Source organism: Bufo bufo, chromosome 11 (genome assembly GCF_905171765.1).
Source record: "Bufo bufo chromosome 11, aBufBuf1.1, whole genome shotgun sequence".
In the NCBI taxonomy this organism is placed as follows: domain Eukaryota; kingdom Metazoa; phylum Chordata; class Amphibia; order Anura; family Bufonidae; genus Bufo; species Bufo bufo.
This window is the reverse complement of record NC_053399.1, coordinates 2,593,274-2,619,504: the sequence shown is the minus strand read 5'-3', so window position 1 is coordinate 2,619,504 and position 26,231 is coordinate 2,593,274. Positions and strand designations below refer to the sequence as shown.

Sequence of the window (26,231 nt, the reverse complement as noted above, 5' to 3'; positions counted from 1 at the left end):
GGGAAATCCTCTATTGTGCCGGCTTCCAGCACATTCAGCCCCGGGCCCCTCTCCTCCTGCTGCTGCAGGGAGACCTGCTCAGTGACCCTCAGATCTAGGTCAGGAGAAGACACGCGGAGAGCTCTGCTGCACACAGATGAGACCCCAGGATCCGGGGCGACATCACAAGAGCATTTTATACCGTACAATCTAACGATCTGTTCTACAGGGTAGAGATCGTCAGCCCCGACCTACCACAGTACCACGGCTGACATCTGAAGAAAGGTTACAGGACCCTTTAATACCAGAGCAGACCTCACACCCCGAGTCGCCAGAAAGCACGTAGCACACAGATGGGCTGTGGTCCAGGACTGACATTGCTCGCTGCTCTGCGGTAGTATATGGAAGATCATTCTTGCCCTAAGAGCTAGCAGTCATTGACATTGCCTCGCCTTGTGTAGCTCAGCGTCACTGAACAGGTGACTATGAGCGCATGTTTTGGGGTCAGTATACGGCTCAAACATGACAAATTAGTACACAAAAGTCTGAGACAAGACATGCCAGCACCCCAAAACAGGAAGGAAACCTCAAGACCTTGTAATAAGTCATCGGCGACTATAATAACTGATGGACGGGGCCCGGCGTCCTCTGCTGCTGTTCTGTACATCTCCACTGTCAGCTGACCAGAGCGCCACCTGGTGGTGAAAAGAAGATCATGCCTCTGATCTGAACACATCCGTGTACTGGTGAGGTCTGCACTTATACAGACCGGCTCCCCGTGCAAGCTACAGTTCTAAGCAATGGCCAAACCTTCCGTAGGTTGAAGGTCTCCAGGAGATGTCCATATAGAGTGTGATATCCAGTGCACAAGAAGAGTCAGCCAGCGCTGCAGCCGGGTGGTCCGAGCCCAAAGAAGGAGCTCATAGAGCTGCAGCTGTCCCAGATGTAGTGACTCCGAGATGGAGATATGAGCGTAGAACCAACAGGAGGTGGCCGTCTGTCTGCGATGTCTTCAGGGAGAAAGAGAGAGTGGGTCAAAAAAACTCACACGTCGTACCCGTCCCTGACTACCACACTGTACTCAGCACTAGCCTCACACGTTGTACCCGTCCCTGACTACCACACTGTACTCAGCACTAGCCTCACACGTTGTACCCGTCCCTGACTACCACACTGTACTCAGCACTAGCCTCACACGTTGTACCCGTCCCTGACTACCACACTGTACTCAGCACTAGCCTCACACGTTGTACCCGTCCCTGACTACCACACTGTACTCAGCACTAGCCTCACACGTTGTACCCGTCCCTGACTACCACACTGTACTCAGCACTAGCCTCACACGTTGTACCCGTCCCTGACTACCACACTGTACTCAGCACTAGCCTCACACGTTGTACTGATCCCTGACTACCACACTGTACTCAGCACTAGCCTCACACGTCGTACCCGTCCCTGACTACCACACTGTACTCAGCACTAGCCTCACACGTTGTACCCGTCCCTGACTACCACACTGTACTCAGCACTAGCCTCACACGTTGTACCCGTCCCTGACTACCACACTGTACTCAGCACTAGCCTCACACGTTGTACCCGTCCCTGACTACCACACTGTACTCAGCACTAGCCTCACACGTTGTACTGATCCCTGACTACCACACTGTACTCAGCACTAGCCTCACACGTTGTACCCGTCCCTGACTACCACACTGTACTCAGCACTAGCCTCACACGTTGTACCCGTCCCTGACTACCACACTGTACTCAGCACTAGCCTCACACGTCGTACCCGTCCCTGACTACCACACTGTACTCAGCACTATACTCACACGTTGTACCCGTCCCTGACTACCACACTGTACTCAGCACTAGCCTCACACATTGTACCCGTCCCTGACTACCACACTGTACTCAGCACTATACTCACACGTTGTACCCGTCCCTGACTACCACACTGTACTCAGCACTAGCCTCACACGTTGTACCCGTCCCTGACTACCACACTGTACTCAGCACTAGCCTCACACGTTGTACCCGTCCCTGACTACCACACTGTACTCAGCACTAGCCTCACACGTTGTACCCGTCCCTGACTACCACATTGTACTCAGCACTAGCCTCACACGTTGTACCCGTCCCTGACTACCACACTGTACTCAGCACTAGCCTCACACGTTGTACCCGTCCCTGACTACCACACTGTACTCAGCACTAGCCTCACACGTTGTACCCGTCCCTGACTACCACACTGTACTCAGCACTAGCCTCACACGTTGTACTGATCCCTGACTACCACACTGTACTCAGCACTAGCCTCACACGTTGTACTGATCCCTGACTACCACACTGTACTCAGCACTAGCCTCACACGTTGTACCCGTCCCTGACTACCACACTGTACTCAGCACTAGCCTCACACGTTGTACTGATCCCTGACTACCACACTGTACTCAGCACTAGCCTCACACGTTGTACCCGTCCCTGACTACCACACTGTACTCAGCACTAGCCTCACACGTTGTACTGATCCCTGACTACCACACTGTACTCAGCACTAGCCTCACACGTTGTACTGATCCCTGACTACCACACTGTACTCAGCACTAGCCTCACACGTTGTACCCGTCCCTGACTACCACACTGTACTCAGCACTAGCCTCACACGTTGTACTGATCCCTGACTACCACACTGTACTCAGCACTAGCCTCACACGTTGTACTGATCCCTGACTACCACACTGTACTCAGCACTAGCCTCACACGTTGTACCCGTCCCTGACTACCACACTGTACTCAGCACTAGCCTCACACGTTGTACCCGTCCCTGACTACCACACTGTACTCAGCACTAGTCTCACACGTTGTACTGATCCCTGACTACCACACTGTACTCAGCACTAGCCTCACACGTTGTACTGATCCCTGACTACCACACTGTACTCAGCACTAGCCTCACACGTTGTACTGATCCCTGACTACCACACTGTACCCGACACTAGCCTCACACGTTGTACCCGTCCCTGACTACCACACTGTACCCGACACTAGCCTCACACGTTGTACCCGTCCCTGACTACCACACTGTACTCAGCACTAGCCTCACACGTTGTACCCGTCCCTGACTACCACACTGTACTCAGCACTAGCCTCACACGTCGTACCCGTCCCTGACTACCACACTGTACTCAGCACTAGCCTCACACGTTGTACTGATCCCTGACTACCACACTGTACTCAGCACTAGCCTCACACGTTGTACTGATCCCTGACTACCACACTGTACTCAGCACTAGCCTCACACGTTGTACCCGTCCCTGACTACCGCACTGTACTCAGCACTAGCCTCACACGTTGTACCCGTCCCTGACTACCACACTGTACTCAGCACTAGCCTCACACGTTGTACCCGTCCCTGACTACCACACTGTACTCAGCACTAGCCTCACACGTTGTACCTGTCCCTGACTACCACACTGTACTCAGCAATAGCCTCACACGTTGTACCCGTCCCTGACTACCACACTGTACTCAGCACTAGCCTCACACGTCGTACCCGTCCCTGACTACCACACTGTACTCAGCACTAGCCTCACACGTTGTACCCGTCCCTGACTACCACACTGTACTCAGCACTAGCCTCACACGTTGTACCCGTCCCTGACTACCACACTGTACTCAGCACTAGCCTCACACGTCGTACCCGTCCCTGACTACCACACTGTACTCAGCACTAGCCTCACACGTCGTACCCGTCCCTGACTACCACACTGTACTCAGCACTAGCCTCACACGTTGTACCCGTCCCTGACTACCACACTGTACTCAGCACTAGCCTCACACGTTGCACCCGTCCCTGACTACCACACTGTACTCAGCACTAGCCTCACACGTTGTACCCGTCCCTGACTACCACACTGTACTCAGCACTAGCCTCACACGTTGTACCTGTCCCTGACTACCACACTGTACTCAGCACTAGCCTCACACGTTGTACCCGTCCCTGACTACCACACTGTACCCGACACTAGCCTCACACGTTGTACCCGTCCCTGACTACCACACTGTACTCAGCACTAGCCTCACACGTTGTACCCGTCCCTGACTACCACACTGTACTCAGCACTAGCCTCACACGTTGTACTGATCCCTGACTACCACACTGTACTCAGCACTAGCCTCACACGTTGTACTGATCCCTGACTACCACACTGTACCCGACACTAGCCTCACACGTTGTACCCGTCCCTGACTACCACACTGTACCCGACACTAGCCTCACACGTTGTACCCGTCCCTGACTACCACACTGTACTCAGCACTAGCCTCACACGTTGCACCCGTCCCTGACTACCACACTGTACTCAGCACTAGCCTCACACGTTGTACCCGTCCCTGACTACCACACTGTACTCAGCACTAGCCTCACACGTTGTACCCGTCCCTGACTACCACACTGTACTCAGCACTAGCCTCACACGTTGTACCCGTCCCTGACTACCACACTGTACCCAGCACTAGCCTCACACGTTGTACCCGTCCCTGACTACCACACTGTACTCAGCACTAGCCTCACACGTTGTACCCGTCCCTGACTACCACACTGTACTCAGCACTAGCCTCACACGTTGTACCCGTCCCTGACTACCACACTGTACTCAGCACTAGCCTCACACGTTGTACCCGTCCCTGACTACCACACTGTACTCAGCACTAGCCTCACACGTTGTACTGATCCCTGACTACCACACTGTACTCAGCACTAGTCTCACACGTTGTACTGATCCCTGACTACCACACTGTACTCAGCACTAGCCTCACACGTTGTACCCGTCCCTGACTACCACACTGTACTCAGCACTAGCCTCACACGTTGTACCCGTCCCTGACTACCACACTGTACCCAGCACTAGCCTCACACGTTGTACCCGTCCCTGACTACCACACTGTACTCAGCAATAGCCTCACACGTTGTACCCGTCCCTGACTACCACACTGTACTCAGCACTAGCCTCACACGTTGTACTGATCCCTGACTACCACACTGTACTCAGCACTAGCCTCACACGTTGTACCCGTCCCTGACTACCACCCTGTACTCAGCACTAGCCTCACACGTTGTACCCGTCCCTGACTACCACACTGTACTCAGCACTAGCCTCACACGTTGTACCCGTCCCTGACTACCACACTGTACTCAGCACTAGCCTCACACGTCGTACCCGTCCCTGACTACCACACTGTACTCAGCACTAGCCTCACACGTTGTACCCGTCCCTGACTACCACACTGTACTCAGCACTAGCCTCACACGTTGTACCCGTCCCTGACTACCACACTGTACTCAGCACTAGCCTCACACGTTGTACCTGTCCCTGACTACCACACTGTACTCAGCACTAGCCTCACACGTCGTACCCGTCCCTGACTACCACACTGTACTCAGCACTAGCCTCACACGTTGTACCCGTCCCTGACTACCACACTGTACTCAGCACTAGCCTCACACGTTGTACCCGTCCCTGACTACCACACTGTACTCAGCACTAGTCTCACACGTTGTACCCGTCCCTGACTACCACACTGTACTCAGCACTAGCCTCACACGTTGTACTGATCCCTGACTACCACACTGTACTCAGCACTAGTCTCACACGTTGTACTGATCCCTGACTACCACACTGTACCCGACACTAGCCTCACACGTTGTACTGATCCCTGACTACCACACTGTACTCAGCACTAGTCTCACACGTTGTACTGATCCCTGACTACCACACTGTACTCAGCACTAGCCTCACACGTTGTACCCGTCCCTGACTACCACACTGTACTCAGCACTAGCCTCACACGTTGTACCCGTCCCTGACTACCACACTGTACTCAGCACTAGCCTCACACGTTGTACTGATCCCTGACTACCACACTGTACTCAGCACTAGCCTCACACGTTGTACTGATCCCTGACTACCACACTGTACTCAGCACTAGCCTCACACGTTGTACCCGTCCCTGACTACCACACTGTACTCAGCACTAGCCTCACACGTTGTACCCGTCCCTGACTACCACACTGTACCCGACACTAGCCTCACACGTTGTACCCGTCCCTGACTACCACACTGTACTCAGCACTAGCCTCACACGTTGTACCCGTCCCTGACTACCACACTGTACTCAGCACTAGCCTCACACGTTGTACTGATCCCTGACTACCACACTGTACTCAGCACTAGCCTCACACGTTGTACCCGTCCCTGACTACCACCCTGTACTCAGCACTAGCCTCACACGTTGTACCCGTCCCTGACTACCACACTGTACTCAGCACTAGCCTCACACGTTGTACCCGTCCCTGACTACCACACTGTACTCAGCACTAGCCTCACACGTTGTACCCGTCCCTGACTACCACACTGTACTCAGCACTAGCCTCACACGTTGTACCCGTCCCTGACTACCACACTGTACTCAGCACTAGCCTCACACGTTGTACCCGTCCCTGACTACCACACTGTACTCAGCACTAGCCTCACACGTTGTACCTGTCCCTGACTACCACACTGTACTCAGCACTAGCCTCACACGTCGTACCCGTCCCTGACTACCACACTGTACTCAGCACTAGCCTCACACGTTGTACCCGTCCCTGACTACCACACTGTACTCAGCACTAGCCTCACACGTTGTACCCGTCCCTGACTACCACACTGTACTCAGCACTAGTCTCACACGTTGTACCCGTCCCTGACTACCACACTGTACTCAGCACTAGCCTCACACGTTGTACTGATCCCTGACTACCACACTGTACTCAGCACTAGTCTCACACGTTGTACTGATCCCTGACTACCACACTGTACCCGACACTAGCCTCACACGTTGTACTGATCCCTGACTACCACACTGTACTCAGCACTAGTCTCACACGTTGTACTGATCCCTGACTACCACACTGTACTCAGCACTAGCCTCACACGTTGTACCCGTCCCTGACTACCACACTGTACTCAGCACTAGCCTCACACGTTGTACCCGTCCCTGACTACCACACTGTACTCAGCACTAGCCTCACACGTTGTACTGATCCCTGACTACCACACTGTACTCAGCACTAGCCTCACACGTTGTACTGATCCCTGACTACCACACTGTACTCAGCACTAGCCTCACACGTTGTACCCGTCCCTGACTACCACACTGTACTCAGCACTAGCCTCACACGTTGTACCCGTCCCTGACTACCACACTGTACCCGACACTAGCCTCACACGTTGTACCTGTCCCTGACTACCACACTGTACCCAGCACTAGCCTCACACGTTGTACCCGTCCCTGACTACCACACTGTACTCAGCACTAGCCTCACACGTTGTACCCGTCCCTGACTACCACACGGTACTCAGCACTAGCCTCACACGTTGTACCCGTCCCTGACTACCACACGGTACTCAGCACTAGCCTCACACGTTGTACCCGTCCCTGACTACCACACTGTACTCAGCACTAGCCTCACACGTTGTACCCGTCCCTGACTACCACACTGTACTCAGCACTAGCCTCACACGTTGTACCCGTCCCTGACTACCACACTGTACTCAGCACTAGCCTCACACGTCGTACCCGTCCCTGACTACCACACTGTACTCAGCACTAGCCTCACACGTTGTACCCGTCCCTGACTACCACACTGTACTCAGCACTAGCCTCACACGTTGTACCCGTCCCTGACTACCACACTGTACTCAGCACTAGCCTCACACGTTGCACCCGTCCCTGACTACCACACTGTACTCAGCACTAGCCTCACACGTTGTACCCGTCCCTGACTACCACACTGTACTCAGCACTAGCCTCACACGTCGTACCCGTCCCTGACTACCACACTGTACCCGACACTAGCCTCACACGTTGTACCTGTCCCTGACTACCACACTGTACTCAGCACTAGCCTCACACGTTGTACTGATCCCTGACTACCACACTGTACTCAGCACTAGCCTCACACGTTGTACCCGTCCCTGACTACCACACTGTACTCAGCACTAGTCTCACACGTTGTACCCGTCCCTGACTACCACACTGTACTCAGCACTAGTCTCACACGTTGTACCCGTCCCTGACTACCACACTGTACTCAGCACTAGTCTCACACGTTGTACCCGTCCCTGACTACCACACTGTACTCAGCACTAGCCTCACACGTTGTACCCGTCCCTGACTACCACACTGTACTCAGCACTAGCCTCACACGTTGTACCCGTCCCTGACTACCACACTGTACTCAGCACTAGCCTCACACGTTGTACCTGTCTCTGACTACCACACTGTACTCAGCAATAGCCTCACACGTTGTACCCGTCCCTGACTACCACACTGTACTCAGCACTAGCCTCACACGTTGTACTGATCCCTGACTACCACACTGTACTCAGCACTAGCCTCACACGTTGTACCCGTCCCTGACTACCACACTGTACTCAGCACTAGCCTCACACGTTGTACCCGTCCCTGACTACCACACTGTACTCAGCACTAGCCTCACACGTTGTACCCGTCCCTGACTACCACACTGTACTCAGCACTAGCCCCACACGTTGTACCCGTCCCTGACTACCACACTGTACTCAGCACTAGCCTCACACGTTGTACCTGTCTCTGACTACCACACTGTACTCAGCAATAGCCTCACACGTTGTACCCGTCCCTGACTACCACACTGTACTCAGCACTAGCCTCACACGTTGTACTGATCCCTGACTACCACACTGTACTCAGCACTAGCCTCACACGTTGTACCTGTCCCTGACTACCACACTGTACTCAGCACTAGCCTCACACGTTGTACCCGTCCCTGACTACCACACTGTACTCAGCACTAGCCTCACACGTTGTACCCGTCCCTGACTACCGCACTGTACTCAGCACTAGCCTCACACGTTGTACCCGTCCCTGACTACCACACTGTACTCAGCACTAGCCTCACACGTCGTACCCGTCCCTGACTACCACACTGTACCCAGCACTAGCCTCACACGTTGTACCTGTCCCTGACTACCACACTGTACTCAGCACTAGCCTCACACGTCGTACCCGTCCCTGACTACCACACTGTACCCAGCACTAGCCTCACACGTTGTACCTGTCCCTGACTACCACACTGTACTCAGCACTAGCCTCACACGTTGCACCCGTCCCTGACTACCACAATGTACTCAGCACTAGCCTCACACGTTGTACCCGTCCCTGACTACCACACTGTACTCAGCACTAGCCTCACACGTTGTACCCGTCCCTGACTACCACACTGTACTCAGCACTAGCCTCACACGTCGTACCCGTCCCTGACTACCACACTGTACTCAACAATAGCCTCACACGTTGTACCCGTCCCTGACTACCACACTGTACTCAGCACTAGCCTCACACGTTGTACCCGTCCCTGACTACCACACTGTACTCAGCACTAGCCTCACACGTTGTACCCGTCCCTGACTACCACACTGTACTCAGCACTAGCCTCACACGTTGTACCCGTCCCTGACTACCACACTGTACTCAGCACTAGCCTCACACGTTGTACCCGTCCCTGACTACCACACTGTACTCAGCACTAGCCTCACACGTTGTACCCGTCCCTGACTACCACACTGTACCCGACACTAGCCTCACACGTTGTACCCGTCCCTGACTACCACACTGTACTCAGCACTAGCCTCACACGTTGTACCCGTCCCTGACTACCACACTGTACTCAGCACTAGCCTCACACGTTGTACCCGTCCCTGACTACCACACTGTACTCAGCACTAGCCTCACACGTTGTACCCGTCCCTGACTACCACACTGTACTCAGCACTAGCCTCACACGTTGTACCCGTCCCTGACTACCACACTGTACTCAGCACTAGCCTCACACGTTGTACCCGTCCCTGACTACCACACTGTACTCAGCACTAGCCTCACACGTTGTACCCGTCCCTGACTACCACACTGTACTCAGCACTAGCCTCACACGTTGTACCCGTCCCTGACTACCACACTGTACTCAGCACTAGCCTCACACGTTGTACCCGTCCCTGACTACCACACTGTACTCAGCACTAGCCTCACGCGTTGTACCCGTCCCTGACTACCACACTGTACTCAGCACTAGCCTCACACGTTGTACCGATCCCTGACTACCACACTGTACCCGACACTAGCCTCACACGTTGTACCCGTCCTTGACTACCACACTGTACTCAGCACTAGCCTCACACGTTGTACCCGTCCCTGACTACCACACTGTACTCAGCACTAGCCTCACACGTTGTACTGATCCCTGACTACCACACTGTACTCAGCACTAGCCTCACACGTTGTACTGATCCCTGACTACCACACTGTACTCAGCACTAGCCTCACACGTTGTACTGATCCCTGACTACCACACTGTACTCAGCACTAGCCTCACACGTTGTACCCGTCCCTGACTACCACACTGTACTCAGCACTAGCCTCACACGTTGTACTGATCCCTGACTACCGCACTGTACTCAGCACTAGCCTCACACGTTGTACCCGTCCCTGACTACCACACTGTACTCAGCACTAGCCTCACACGTTGTACCCGTCCCTGACTACCACACTGTACTCAGCACTAGCCTCACACGTTGTACCCGTCCCTGACTACCACACTGTACTCAGCACTAGCCTCACACGTTGTACCCGTCCCTGACTACCACACTGTACTCAGCACTAGCCTCACACGTTGTACCTGTCTCTGACTACCACACTGTACTCAGCACTAGCCTCACACGTTGTACCCGTCCCTGACTACCACACTGTACTCAGCACTAGCCTCACACGTTGTACCCGTCCCTGACTACCACACTGTACTCAGCACTAGCCTCACACGTTGTACCTGTCTCTGACTACCACACTGTACTCAGCAATAGCCTCACACGTTGTACCCGTCCCTGACTACCACACTGTACTCAGCACTAGCCTCACACGTTGTACTGATCCCTGACTACCACACTGTACTCAGCACTAGCCTCACACGTTGTACCCGTCCCTGACTACCACACTGTACTCAGCACTAGCCTCACACGTTGTACCCGTCCCTGACCCGACAATCGGCACGGAGCATCCCCCCTCCACCAAACACACTGTATGACTCAATTATCTGGGCTGAAAGTAATACATATGTGGGCACTTATACAGGGCTCTGTGTCTGGATGCCCTTGGTTGACCACTATTGATGTCAGGGTCATCTGATACTAGGGGTATAGAGCAGTCAGGGCCGGTCTGAATACTGATCACGTATTAATGACAGTACTTACATATTAACTAGCTGGAGCAGCACATAATGGCCGCATAAACTACAGCCCTACGCCATACTGGTGAGCCTGAGGACTGGCTCTGTGCCCCTCACTGGGGTATTCTCCCTCCTCTCACTAGAACATAAACTGCAGAGACGATTACTGAAGGACCCCAGGATGGAGACTGACGAACACATGGAGGCCTCTATCGTCCGCTACTCCTCGGGGGCTGCAACCAGAAGACAGTCTGCAGCAGATGGTGGAAGTCTCACCTGGCCACTGCCCGAATGCAGCAGCGAGACATGCTGAGGAAGGAGCTGGCACTCGCATTGGTGTGAAGAGCAGTCTCAATCCCACGCAGGAGGTCGTTGGTTTTCAACAGTAGAAGCATCTGACGCGGGACACTGGCGAGGAGCTGACTGATCTGAGGGAGGTACGCGGCGGCATTACTGCGGATCTCCTGCGCCTAAAGAGTGGCAAGACAGATGGGAGACTGGGGGTGAGACAGGTCATAATGCAAGAGACAGGCAGAGGAGACGGGTAATAACAAGAGAGACAGGCGGAGGTGACGGGTAATAACAGGAGAGACAGGCAGAGGTGACGGGTAATAACAGGAGAGACAGGCGGAGGTGACGGGTAATAACAAGAGAGACAGGCAGAGGTGACGGGTAATAACAAGAGAGACAGGCGGAGGTGACGGGTAATAACAAGAGAGACAGGCGGAGGTGACGGGTAATAACAAGAGAGACAGGCGGAGGTGACGGGTAATAACAGGAGAGACAGGCGGAGGTGACGGGTAATAACAAGAGAGACAGGCGGAGGTGACGGGTAATAACAAGAGAGACAGGCAGAGGAGACGGGTAATAACAAGAGAGACAGGCAGAGGAGACGGGTAATAACAAGAGAGACAGGCGGAGGTGACGGGTAATAACAGGAGAGACAGGCAGAGGTGACGGGTAATAACAGGAGAGACAGGCAGAGGTGACGGGTAATAACAAGAGAGACAGGCGGGTGAGACAGGTCATAATGCAAGAGACAGGCAGAGGAGACAGGTAATAACAGGAGAGACAGACGGAGGAGACGGATCATAATGTGAGAGACAGGCAGAGGAGACGGGTAATAACAGGAGAGACAGGCAGAGGTGACGGGTAATAACAAGAGAGACAGGCGGAGGTGACGGGTAATAACAGGAGAGACAGGCTGGTGAGACAGGTCATAATGCAAGAGAGACAGGCGGGTGAGACAGGTCATAATGCAAGAGACAGGCAGAGGAGACAGGTAATAACAGGAGAGACAGACGGAGGAGACGGATCATAATGTGAGAGACAGGCAGAGGAGACGGGTAATAACAGGAGAGACAGGCAGAGGTGACGGGTAATAACAAGAGAGACAGGCGGAGGTGACGGGTAATAACAGGAGAGACAGGCGGGTGAGACAGGTCATAATGCAAGAGAGACAGGCGGAGGTGACGGGTAATAACAGGAGAGACAGGCAGAGGTGACGGGTAATAACAGGAGAGACAGGCAGAGGTGACGGGTAATAACAAGAGAGACAGGCGGGTGAGACAGGTCATAATGCAAGAGACAGGCAGAGGAGACAGGTAATAACAGGAGAGACAGACGGAGGAGACGGATCATAATGTGAGAGACAGGCAGAGGAGACGGGTAATAACAGGAGAGACAGGCAGAGGTGACGGGTAATAACAAGAGAGACAGGCGGAGGTGACGGGTAATAACAGGAGAGACAGGCTGGTGAGACAGGTCATAATGCAAGAGAGACAGGCGGGTGAGACAGGTCATAATGCAAGAGACAGGCAGAGGAGACAGGTAATAACAGGAGAGACAGACGGAGGAGACGGATCATAATGTGAGAGACAGGCAGAGGAGACGGGTAATAACAGGAGAGACAGGCAGAGGTGACGGGTAATAACAAGAGAGACAGGCGGAGGTGACGGGTAATAACAGGAGAGACAGGCGGGTGAGACAGGTCATAATGCAAGAGAGACAGGCAGAGGAGACGGGTAATAACAAGAGAGACAGGCGGGTGAGAAAGGTCATAATGCAAGAGACAGGCGGAGGTGACGGGTAATAACAAGAGAGACAGGCAGAGGTGATGGGTAATAACAGGAGAGACAGGCAGAGGTGACGGGTAATAACAAGAGAGACAGGCGGGTGAGACAGGTCATAATGCAAGAGACAGGCAGAGGAGACAGGTAATAACAGGAGAGACAGACGGAGGAGACGGATCATAATGTGAGAGACAGGCAGAGGAGACGGGTAATAACAAGAGAGACAGGCAGAGGAGACGGGTAATAACAGGAGAGACAGGCAGAGGAGATGGGTAATAACAGGAGAGACAGGCAGAGGTGACGGGTAATAACAAGAGAGACAGGCGGAGGTGACGGGTAATAACAGGAGAGACAGGCTGGTGAGACAGGTCATAATGCAAGAGAGACAGGCGGGTGAGACAGGTCATAATGCAAGAGACAGGCAGAGGAGACGGGTAATAACAAGAGAGACAGGCTGGTGAGACAGGTCATAATACAAGAGAGACAGGCAGAGGAGACGGGTAATAACAAGAGAGACAGGCGGGTGAGACAGGTCATAATGCAAGAGACAGACAGAGGAGACAGGTAATAACAGGAGAGACAGACGGAGGAGACGGATCATAATGTGAGAGACAGACAGAGGAGACGGGTAATAACAGGAGAGACAGGCAGAGGTGACGGGTAATAACAGGAGAGACAGGCGGAGGAAACAGGTAATAACAGGAGAGACAGGCGGAGGTGACGGGTAATAACAGGAGAGACAGGCGGAGGAAACAGGTAATAACAGGAGAGACAGGCGGAGGTGACGGGTAATAACAGGTGAGACAGGCGGAGGAAACAGGTAATGACAGGAGAGACAGGCGGAGGTGACGGGTAATAACAGGAGAGACAGGCGGAGGAAACAGGTAATAACAGGAGAGACAGGCGGAGGTGACGGGTAATAACAGGAGAGACAGACGGAGGAGACGGGTAATAACAGGAGAGACAGACGGAGGAAACAGGTAATAACAAGAGAGACAGGCAGAGGAGACGGGTAATAACAGGAGAGACAGGCAGAGGAGACGGGTAATAACAAGAGAGACAGGCAGAGGAGACGGATCATAACAAGAGAGACAGGCGGAGGTGACGGGTAATAACAGGAGAGACAGGCGGAGGAAACAGGTAATAACAGGAGAGACAGGCAGAGGGGACGGGTAATAACAGGAGAGACAGGCAGAGGTGATGGGTAATAACAGGAGAGACTGGCGGATGAGACAGGTCATAATGCGAGAGACAGGCAGAGGAGACGGGTAATAACAAGAGAGACAGGCGGAGGGGACGGGTAATAACAAGAGAGACAGGCGGAGGTGACGGGTAATAACAGGAGAGACAGGCGGAGGTGATGGGTAATAACAGGAGAGACTGGCGGATGAGACAGGTCATAATGCGAGAGACAGGCAGAGGAGACGGGTAATAACAAGAGAGACAGGCGGAGGGGACGGGTAATAACAAGAGAGACAGGCGGAGGTGACGGGTAATAACAGGAGAGACAGGCGGGTGAGACTGGTCATGTATGCGAGAGACAGGCAGAGGAGACGGGTAATAACAAGAGAGACAGGCGGAGGTGACGGGTAATAACAGGAGAGACAGGCGGAGGGGACGGATCATAATGCGAGAGAGAGACTGTCGGAGGAGATGGGTAATAACAGGAGAGACAGGCGGAGGTGACGGGTAATAAAACCAGAGGAGAGGGAGACGATGATAAGGAAAGTATATCAGGACAGCTCAGGGGTCTGTACCGGGACAGGTAAGGTGATTATACCGGGACAGGTAAGGTGATTATACCGGGACAGGTAAGGTGATTATACCGGGACAGGTAAGGTGATTATACCGGGACAGGTAAGGTGATTATACCGGGAAAGGAAAGGTGATTATACCGGGACAGGTAAGGTGATTATACCGGGACAGGAAAGGTGATTATACCGGGACAGGAAAGGTGATTATACCAGGACAGGAAAGGTCATTATACCGGGACAGGTAAGGCGATTATACCGGGACAGGTAAGGCCATTATACCGGGACAGGAAAGGTCATTATACCGGGACAGGTAAGGTGATTATACCGGGACAGGTAAGGTGATTATACCGGGACAGGTAAGGCCATTATACCGGGACAGGTAAGGTGATTATACCGGGACAGGTAAGGTGATTATACCGGGACAGGTAAGGCCATTATACTGGGACAGGTAAGGTCATTATACCGGGACAGGTAAGGTGATTATACCGGGACAGGTAAGGCCATTATACCGGGACAGGTAAGGTCATTATACCGGGACAGGTAAGGTGATTATACCGGGACAGGTAAGGTGATTATACCGGGACAGGTAAGGCCATTATACTGGGACAGGTAAGGTCATTATACCGGGACAGGTAAGGTGATTATACCGGGACAGGTAAGGGGTATATATCGGCACAGGAAAGTGATTATAGGCCACTGCCGACACATACAGTAAATCTATACGTAAGTTCTCACATCCGTTTTCAGGCGCTGAGCTTCTCGGACCATGAAGGGTTACGGTTCCTGTATGCGCTGGTTAAACACACATGTCCCACACAGAACAAGGCATTAATTACAGACACAACTAATTACACGTTATCAGAGCGCTCGGAGGCAGCTGCACGCAGCGACGTATGTGACAGTGCAATGACATAAGATGGGACGCCTCCGCCGGCGTGTACACGATATGTCCAGGCAGCAGGGAGTGAGTACTTTATACCCCTGCACCTGAGGTATACAGAGATCGGACCTCCTCACCTCCTCTGCGCTGACAGGACCTCGATCAATGCCGCGGTTCACAGAGTCCCAGGATCGGGCCGTCAGCATACAAGCAAACAGGGGGTATAAATCTCCAGCCCCCAAGCGCTGGCTGTACCTGCGTACCCCGGCCATGTCTGCCGCTAGCAGCGCCTGCCACAGGTGACAGTAGTTCAGGCGGAAGTTGTCAGTCAGTTCCTGCAGGAGAGATGTTGATATCAGACGTGTATGAATGAGAACATGGAGGCAGAGCATCGCACCCCCCCCCCCCCCCCCCCCACTGCACCTGGTACAGCCCGTGATCCAGCAGAAGGATTTCTGCGCCTCTGCTGCCTTCTGACTGTCGGACCAGCACATTTCCAGGGTGGGGGTCACAATGCACAAATCCATGGATAAAAATCATCTCGCTGTACAGCTGCCCCAGAGCCCGAGAGACCTGGAAATAATGAGACAGGGTGACAGGAGAAAGAACCGCCCCCTGCTGATGACATCACCGATATACTGACATGTGATCACACCCCTTATACTACAGGAACATCTATTACTGCTGACAACCTGCCTGTATATCCTGTCTGAGAGGTAGTCACAGCCCCGCCCCCTGCTGATGACATCACTGATATAATGACATGTGATCAGACATGAGATCACACACCTTATACTACAGGAACATGTATTACTGCTGACAACCTGCCTGTATATCCTGTCTGAGAGGTAGTCACAGCCCCGCCCCCTGCTGATGACATCACTGATATAATGACATGTGATCAGACATGAGATCACACACCTTATACTACAGGAACATCTATTACTGCTGACAACCTGCCTGTATATCCTGTCTGAGAGGTAGTCACAGCCCCGCCCCCTGCTGATGACATCACTGATATAATGACATGTGATCAGACATGAGATCACACACCTTATACTACAGGAACATCTATTACTGCTGACAACCTGCCTGTATATCATGTCTGAGAGGTAGTCACAGCCCCGCCCCCTGCTGATGACATCACTGATATAATGACATGTGATCAGACATGTGATCACACCCCTTATACTACAGGAACATCTATTACTGCTGACAACCTGCCTGTATATCCTGTCTGAGAGGTAGTCACAGCCCCGCCCCCTGCTGATGACATCACTGATATAATGACATGTGATCAGACATGAGATCACACACCTTATACTACAGGAACATCTATTACTGCTGACAACCTGCCTGTATATCATGTCTGAGAGGTAGTCACAGCCCCGCCCCCTGCTGATGACATCACTGATATAATGACATGTGATCAGACATGAGATCACACACCTTATACTACAGGAACATCTATTACTGCTGACAACCTGCCTGTATATCCTGTCTGAGAGGTAGTCACAGCCCCGCCCCCTGCTGAGGACATCACTGATATAATGACATGTGATCAGACATGAGATCACACACCTTATACTACAGGAACATCTATTACTGCTGACAACCTGCCTGTATATCCTGTCTGAGAGGTAGTCACAGCCCCGCCCCCTGCTGATGACATCACTGATATAATGACATGTGATCAGACATGAGATCACACACCTTATACTACAGGAACATCTATTACTGCTGACAACCTGCCTGTGTATCCTGTCTGAGAGGTAGTCACAGCCCCGCCCCCTGCTGATGACATCACTGATATGACATGTGATCAGACATGAGATCACACACCTTATACTACAGGAACATCTATTACTGCTGACAGCCTGCCTGTATATCCTGTCTGAGAGGTAGTCACAGCCCCGCCCCCTGCTGATGACATCACTGATATAATGACATGTGATCAGACATGAGATCACACACCTTATACTACAGGAACATCTATTACTGCTGACAACCTGCCTGTATATCCTGTCTGAGAGGTAGTCACAGCCCCGCCCCCTGCTGATGACATCACTGATATAATGACATGTGATCAGACATGAGATCACACACCCCTTATACTACAGGAACATCTATTACTGCTGACAACCTGCCTGTGTATCCTGTCTGAGAGGTAGTCACAGCCCCGCCCCCTGCTGATGACATCACTGATATAATGACATGTGATCAGACATGAGATCACACACCTTATACTACAGGAACATCTATTACTGCTGACAACCTGCCTGTATATCATGTCTGAGAGGTAGTCACAGCCCCGCCCCCTGCTGATGACATCACTGATATAATGACATGTGATCAGACATGAGATCACACACCTTATACTACAGGAACATCTATTACTGCTGACAACCTGCCTGTATATCCTGTCTGAGAGGTAGTCACAGCCCCGCCCCCTGCTGATGACATCACTGATATAATGACATGTGATCAGACATGAGATCACACACCTTATACTACAGGAACATCTATTACTGCTGACAACCTGCCTGTGTATCCTTTCTGAGAGGTAGTCACAGCCCCGCCCCCTGCTGATGACATCACTGATATAATGACATGTGATCAGACATGAGATCACACACCTTATACTACAGGAACATCTATTACTGCTGACAACCTGCCTGTATATCCTGTCTGAGAGGTTGTCACAGCCCCGCCCCCTGCTGATGACATCACTGATATAATGACATGTGATCAGACATGAGATCACACACCTTATACTACAGGAACATCTATTACTGCTGACAACCTGCCTGTATATCCTGTCTGAGAGGTAGTCACAGCCCCGCCCCCTGCTGATGACATCACTGATATAATGACATGTGATCAGACATGAGATCACACACCTTATACTACAGGAACATCTATTACTGCTGACAACCTGCCTGTATATCCTGTCTGAGAGGTAGTCACAGCCCCGCCCCCTGCTGATAACATCACTGATATAATGACATGTGATCAGACATGAGATCACACACACCTTATACTACAGGAACATCTATTACTGCTGACAACCTGCCTGTATATCCTGTCTGAGAGGTAGTCACAGCCCCGCCCCCTGCTGATGACATCACTGATATAATGACATGTGATCAGACATGAGATCCACACCTTATACTACAGGAACATCTATTACTGCTGACAACCTGCCTGTATATCATGTCTGAGAGGTTGTCACAGCCCCGCCCCCTGCTGATGACATCACTGATATACTGACATGTGATCAGACATGAGATCACACACCTTATACTACAGGAACATCTATTACTGCTGACAACCTGCCTGTATATCCTGTCTGAGAGGTTGTCACAGCCCCGCCCCCTGCTGATGACATCACTGATATGACATGTGATCAGACATGAGATCCACACCTTATACTACAGGAACATCTATTACTGCTGACAACCTGCCTGTATATCCTCTCTGAGAGGTTGTCACAGCCCCGCCCCCTGCTGATGACATCACTGATATAATGACATGTGATCAGACATGAGATCACACACCTTATACTACAGGAACATCTATTACTGCTGACAACCTGCCTGTATATCCTGTCTGAGAGGTAGTCACAGCCCCGCCCCCTGCTGATGACATCACTGATATAATGACATGTGATCAGACATGAGATCACACACCTTATACTACAGGAACATCTATTACTGCTGACAACCTGCCTGTATATCCTGTCTGAGAGGTTGTCACAGCCCCACCCCCTGCTGATGACATCACTGATATAATGACATGTGATCAGACATGAGATCACACACCTTATACTACAGGAACATCTATTACTGCTGACAACCTGCCTGTATATCCTGTCTGAGAGGTTGTCACAGCCCCGCCCCCTGCTGATGATGTCACTGATATAATGACATGTGATCAGACATGAGATCACACCCCTTATACTACAGGAACATCTATTACTGCTGACAACCTGCCTGTATATCCTGTCTGAGAGGTTGTCACAGCCCCGCCCCCTGCTGATGACATCACTGATATAATGACATGTGATCAGACATGAGATCCACACACCTTATACTACAGGAACATCTATTACTGCTGACAACCTGCCTGTATATCCTGTCTGAGAGGTAGTCACAGCCCCGCCCCCTGCTGATGACATCACTGATATAATGACATGTGATCAGACATGAGATCCTCACACCTTATACTACAGGAACATCTATTACTGCTGACAACCTGCCTGTATGTCCTGTCTGAGAGGTAGTCACAGCCCCGCCCCCTGCTGATGACATCACTGATATAATGACATGTGATCAGACATGAGATCACACACCTTATACTACAGGAACATCTATTACTGCTGACAACCTGCCTGTATATCCTGTCTGAGAGGTTGTCACAGCCCCGCCCCCTGCTGATGACATCACTGATATAATGACATGTGATCAGACATGAGATCCACACACCTTATACTACAGGAACATCTATTACTGCTGACAACCTGCCTGTGTATCCTGTCTGAGAGGTAGTCACAGCCCCGCCCCCTGCTGATGACATCACTGATATAATGACATGTGATCAGACATGAGATCACACACCTTATACTACAGGAACATCTATTACTGCTGACAACCTGCCTGTATATCCTGTCTGAGAGGTAGTCACAGCCCCGCCTCCTGCTGATGACATCACTGATATAATGACATGTGATCAGACATGAGATCCACACACCTTATACTACAGGAACATCTATTACTGCTGACAACCTGCCTGTATGTCCTGTCTGAGAGGTAGTCACAGCCCCGCCCCCTGCTGATGACATCACTGATATACTGACATGTGATCAGACATGAGATCACACCTTATACTACAGGAACATCTATTACTGCTGACGACCTGCCCGTATATCCTGTCTGAGAGGTAGTCACAGCCCCGCCCCCTGCTGATGACATCACTGATATAATGACATGTGATCAGACATGAGATCCACACACCTTATACTACAGGAACATCTATTACTGCTGACAACCTGCCTGTATATCACGTCTGAGAGGTTGTCACAGCCCCGCCTCCTGCTGATGACATCACTGATATAATGACATGTGATCAGACATGAGATCACACCCCTTATACTACAGGAACATCTATTACTGCTGACAACCTGCCTGTATATCCTGTCTGAGAGGTAGTCACAGCCCCGCCCCCTGCTGATGACATCACTGATATAATGACATGTGATCAGACATGAGATCCACACACCTTATACTACAGGAACATCTATTACTGCTGACAACCTGCCTGTATATCCTGTCTGAGAGGTTGTCACAGCCCCGCCCCCTGCTGATGACATCACTGATATACTGACATGTGATCAGACATGAGATCCACACACCTTATACTACAGGAACATCTATTACTGCTGACAACCTGCCTGTATATCCTGTCTGAGAGGTTGTCACAGCCCCGCCCCCTGATCTGATGGAGGATCGGGGATGTCCCCCCTTTCTGCTCCCACGTCCTCTGACATGTGATCAGTGCAGAGCTGAGGCACTGGTGCAGAGGCAGTGATCACTTCTGCAGGTTTGCTCCTCTGTATCAGATGCAGGAGGCGCAGTGTAGACCCCCTCTCTGGGGGGACGTCCTCCTTCTAACCATGTATTAAGGCCATCACATGTAATTACAGCTTCCCAGCCTCAGGCGCTGCGGGAGGAGGGACGTCCTGGTGACACCGGAGACTCCCCCTCTGTCATTTACGGCGCGCACTCATTAACCCTTGATAGGCCGCTCCATACCTGATCCACATCAATGTTATTCCTCTTCATGTACTGGAGGTCATTGGCCTGCCCGCCCTCCATGTATTCCATCACCAGGACCCGCTCCGTGCTCAGGTCCCAGTGGATACGAGGGATCTGAAATGGCAGAATCAGAGTCAGAACTGAGGGGCAATGGCGGCCCCCACCGTGCATCTCTATAGGGTTCTGGATCCGGCTCCCAATGACTGGGTAGGACATTACTGCTCACAAGATGGCGTCCAGCCATACACATGGGCGAGCCTGCGACTTCGGCCCCACTCACCTTCAGGGAAGGGAACTTGCGGACCATATGTGCCATTTTCTCGGCATTGCGGGCCTCGGTCAGGAAGTCCAGCTCCTGGGGAAGGTTCTTCTTAGCTTCTTCCACTAACCACATGAACTCAAACTGCGGGAAGACGGCCTTCACCACCTGGAGGAGGATCTGGAAGGTGGACATTGCGATCAGCGATCTCCGTAGATGCCTGCTACACAATGGAGGCACCTACTCCCATCAGGGGAACCACCTACCTCCATGATCAGGATGTCCCGGGAGCTCTGCTTTCTCACTTTGGGGTGCTGAACCTTCACGGCCACAGTCTGACCATCCCTCAGAACGGCTCGGTGGACCTGCGCCAACGAGGCGGCACCCAGCGGAGTCTCCTCAAAGTGGGCAAACAGCTCTGAGGTCTGAGGGGACAAGCACCCGGGGTGAGTGCGCAGCATGTACAGAAGATGCCCCAGCAGGCGCCCCCCCCAAAGCTCCGGACGTGGTGGTATTGGGGCAGTATTAACCCACTGTGACCCGTCGGATAACACGCAGATGACTGACCTCCTTACCCAGCTCCTCCTGGATGATGTGCAGCACGTCCGGCAGAGGCGTGGACGGGGCCCGGCTGTGCAGCACGCCTAGGGTGCTGGTGTATTCTGGGGGCAGCAGGTACTCCAGAGCGCCCAGGTGCTGCCCCAGCTTAATGTATGTGCCACGATTGGCACAGCACAGGTCCAGCAGGCGGCGGGCAGAGCGAGCGTGCACCTGAGAGAAAACAAGAAGATGGAGGCCAAAAACACACAGCTCATGGATGGAGCCACTGGCGGGGGCGGGGCTCTACCTGAGATATGATGATGTCATACTCCTGAGTGGCCGGCGGAACTCTGCGGAGAGTCATCAGGTAATCACAGGTGATGGCGGCCGTCTGCAACACAGGACAACAGGGAGCGTTCTGAGGAGCACGCCAGGGTGCACATGACAGCCCACGCCTCCCGCCAGGTGCCCTCACAGTCACTTACCGTCAGCACAGCCCTTCCAATTCGCACAACCCCGAAGTCACTGGGGTCCCAGGAGTGCGCCCCATAAATGAAACCCCCCGAGGTGGCGAGACCTGCGGTGACCAGAGACACGAGCCTTATCGAACGCCTCATCATCCCGGCCGCCCTGCAAGGACATGAGTAACGTTACTGCAGACCACCCCCTGTGAGAAACGTTACTGCAGACCACCCCCTGTGAGAAACGTTACTGCAGACCATCCCCGAGAGTAACGTTACTGCAGACCACCCCCTGTGAGAAACGTTACTGCAGACCATCCCCGAGAGTAACGTTACTGCAGACCACCCCCTGTGAGCAAGATTACTTCAGACCACCCCCTGTGAGAAACATTACTGCAGACCATCCCCGAGAGTAACGTTACTGCAGACCACCCCCTGTGAGAAACGTTACTGCAGACCACCCCCTGTGAGAAACGTTACTGCAGACCACCCCCTGTGAGAAACGTTACTGCAGACCACCCCCGTGAGAAACGTTACTGCAGACCACCCCCTGTGAGCAACATTACTTCAGACCACCCCCTGTGAGAAACGTTACTGCAGACCACCCCCTGTGAGAAACGTTACTGCAGACCATCCCCGAGAGTAACGTTACTGCAGACCACCCCCTGTGAGAAACGTTACTGCAGACCACCCCCGTGAGAAACGTTACTGCAGACCACCCCCTGTGAGAAACGTTACTGCAGACCATCCCCGAGAGTAACGTTACTGCAGACCACCCCCTGTGAGAAACGTTACTGCAGACCATCCCCGAGAGTAACGTTACTGCAGACCACCCCCTGTGAGAAACGTTACTGCAGACCATCCCCGAGAGTAACGTTACTGCAGACCACCTCCCGTGAGAAACGTTACTGCAGACCACCCCCTGTGAGAAACGTTACTGCAGACCACCCCCCGTGAGTAACGTTACTGCAGACCACCCCCCCGTGAGTAACGTTACTGCAGACCACCCCCGTGAGTAACGTTACTGCAGACCACCCCCTGTGAGAAACGTTACTGCAGACCACCCCCGTGAGTAACGTTACTGCAGACCACCCCCTGTGAGAAACGTTACTGCAGACCACCCCCCGTGAGAAACGTTACTGCAGACCACCCCTGTGAGTAACGTTACTGCAGACCACCCCCCGTGAGAAACGTTACTGCAGACCACCCCCTGTGAGAAACGTTACTGCAGACCACCCCCTGTGAGCAACATTACTTCAGACCACCCCCTGTGAGAAACGTTACTGCAGACCACCCCCTGTGAGAAACGTTACTGCAGACCACCCCCGTGAGAAACGTTACTGCAGACCACCCCCTGTGAGAAACGTTACTGCAGACCATCCCCGAGAGTAACGTTACTGCAGACCACCCCCTGTGAGAAACGTTACTGCAGACCATCCCCGAGAGTAACGTTACTGCAGACCACCTCCCGTGAGAAACGTTACTGCAGACCACCCCCTGTGAGAAACGTTACTGCAGTCCACCCCCCGTGAGTAACGTTACTGCAGACCACCCCCCCGTGAGTAACGTTACTGCAGACCACCCCCGTGAGTAACGTTACTGCATACCACCCCCTGTGAGTAACGTTACTGCATACCACCCCCTGTGAGTAACGTTACTGCATACCACCCCCTGTGAGTAACGTTACTGCAGACCACCCCCCGTGAGAAACGTTACTGCAGACCACCCCCGTGAGTAACGTTACTGCAGACCACCCCCCGTGAGAAACGTTACTGCAGACCACCCCCCGTGAGAAACGTTACTGCAGACCACCCCCGTGAGTAACGTTACTGCATACCACCCCCTGTGAGTAACGTTACTGCAGACCACCCCCGTGAGTAACGTTACTGCAGACCACCCCCTGTGAGAAACGTTACTGCAGACCACCCCCGTGAGTAACGTTACTGCAGACCACCCCCCGTGAGAAACGTTACTGCAGACCACCCCTGTGAGTAACGTTACTGCAGACCACCCCCCGTGAGAAACGTTACTGCAGACCACCCCCGTGAGTAACGTTACTGCAGACCACCCCCCGTGAGAAACGTTACTGCAGACCACCCCCGTGAGTAACGTTACTGCAGACCACCCCCTGTGAGTAACGTTACTGCAGACCACCCCCTGTGAGTAACGTTACTGCAGACCACCCCCCGTGAGAAACGTTACTGCAGACCACCCCCGTGAGTAACGTTACTGCAGACCACCCCCCGTGAGAAACGTTACTGCAGACCACCCCCCGTGAGAAACGTTACTGCAGACCACCCCCGTGAGTAACGTTACTGCATACCACCCCCTGTGAGTAACGTTACTGCAGACCACCCCCGTGAGTAACGTTACTGCAGACCACCCCCCGTGAGTAACGTTACTGCAGACCACCCCCGTGAGTAACGTTACTGCAGACCACCCCCTGTGAGTAACGTTAATGCAGACCACCCCCGTGAGTAACGTTACTGCAGACCACCATCCACTGATGTACATTAACCCTTTCCTCTCCAGGGCACACTGTTACAAAGACTACCCCCCTCCTCCCAGAAGCCCCTATGACTGTGACCCTGGACCCCACAATTCAGGACAGTAACGCATAGAGTGTATGGGCTCCCCTGAGGTTCAGGTCACGTGACGGAGATAGCCGATGCGATAAGTAGCATCAGGTAAGTGTCCTACTTTCTGGGTATTCTGTGTGGATGGTGCACATGGTTCCCACCATCACGTGACGAGGAGACCTCGGGTGTGGGGGGAGATGAGGGGCAGGGGTCGCGGAGACTTTCCTCTCTGCCGGGAACTTACTGCCCCCGCCGGTTCCGCGCTGTATGCTGCACTAGGGCATCACCCCTGCCTGGCACTTGGCACAGTCCGATCGGCGCTGAGCACGCCGGGAGATGTAGTTCAGGTATCTGCCTTCTGTGCTGGAGTTCAGGGTTGCGGAATATAGGAGGTGAGGCTGGGAGAAACCATCTGTCCATACAAGAGAGGGAGGAGCCGGTATAGTTACTTAACCCTGGCTGTCAATGTGTCTTTGGGGTTGACAGGTCGGAGAAATTAGCATTTGTATGGGCGGTGAGAGCTAACTGTGTCCGCGCTGGATGTGCCATATTTCTTCCCCTAACTCCGGGTTTGAGCTTCGACATCATGGCG

General features: G+C 52.8%; 1 protein-coding gene and 2 long non-coding RNA genes across 7 annotated transcripts; 2 read left to right on the top strand and 1 right to left on the bottom strand.

Annotated features, from left to right (window-relative positions):
- ADCK1 (aarF domain containing kinase 1) lies at positions 1-26,224 on the bottom strand. Of its 4 annotated transcripts, none has more exons than XM_040410904.1 (11): positions 25,884-26,224; positions 23,085-23,229; positions 22,907-22,990; positions 22,627-22,830; positions 22,326-22,484; positions 22,081-22,227; positions 21,798-21,914; positions 16,411-16,560; positions 16,125-16,322; positions 11,558-11,751; positions 1-989 (listed from the first exon to the last, which is right to left on the bottom strand). In XM_040410904.1, the coding sequence occupies exons 1-11, from the start codon at positions 26,057-26,059 to the stop codon at positions 773-775; spliced, it is 1,791 nt and encodes a 596-aa protein (XP_040266838.1). In that variant the 5' UTR covers positions 26,060-26,224; the 3' UTR covers positions 1-772. The 4 variants fall into 4 exon arrangements, with proteins under 4 accessions (XP_040266838.1, XP_040266841.1, XP_040266837.1 ...); XM_040410903.1 differs by having other exon boundaries at positions 2-989; positions 22,081-22,239; positions 25,884-26,222; XM_040410905.1 differs by having other exon boundaries at positions 2-989; positions 22,081-22,239; positions 25,761-25,889.
- On the top strand, positions 11,783-12,178 carry LOC120981401. 2 transcript variants are annotated; one of them, XR_005774710.1, is made up of 2 exons: positions 11,783-11,850; positions 11,915-12,178. It is a non-coding gene; the product is annotated as an uncharacterized LOC120981401 (long non-coding RNA). The 2 variants fall into 2 exon arrangements; XR_005774711.1 differs by having other exon boundaries at positions 11,787-11,850; positions 11,947-12,178.
- LOC120981400 lies at positions 12,271-15,223 on the top strand. The gene is made up of 3 exons (XR_005774709.1): positions 12,271-13,328; positions 14,613-14,868; positions 14,902-15,223. It is a non-coding gene; the product is annotated as an uncharacterized LOC120981400 (long non-coding RNA).
- Positions 26,225-26,231: the final 7 nt, after the last annotated feature.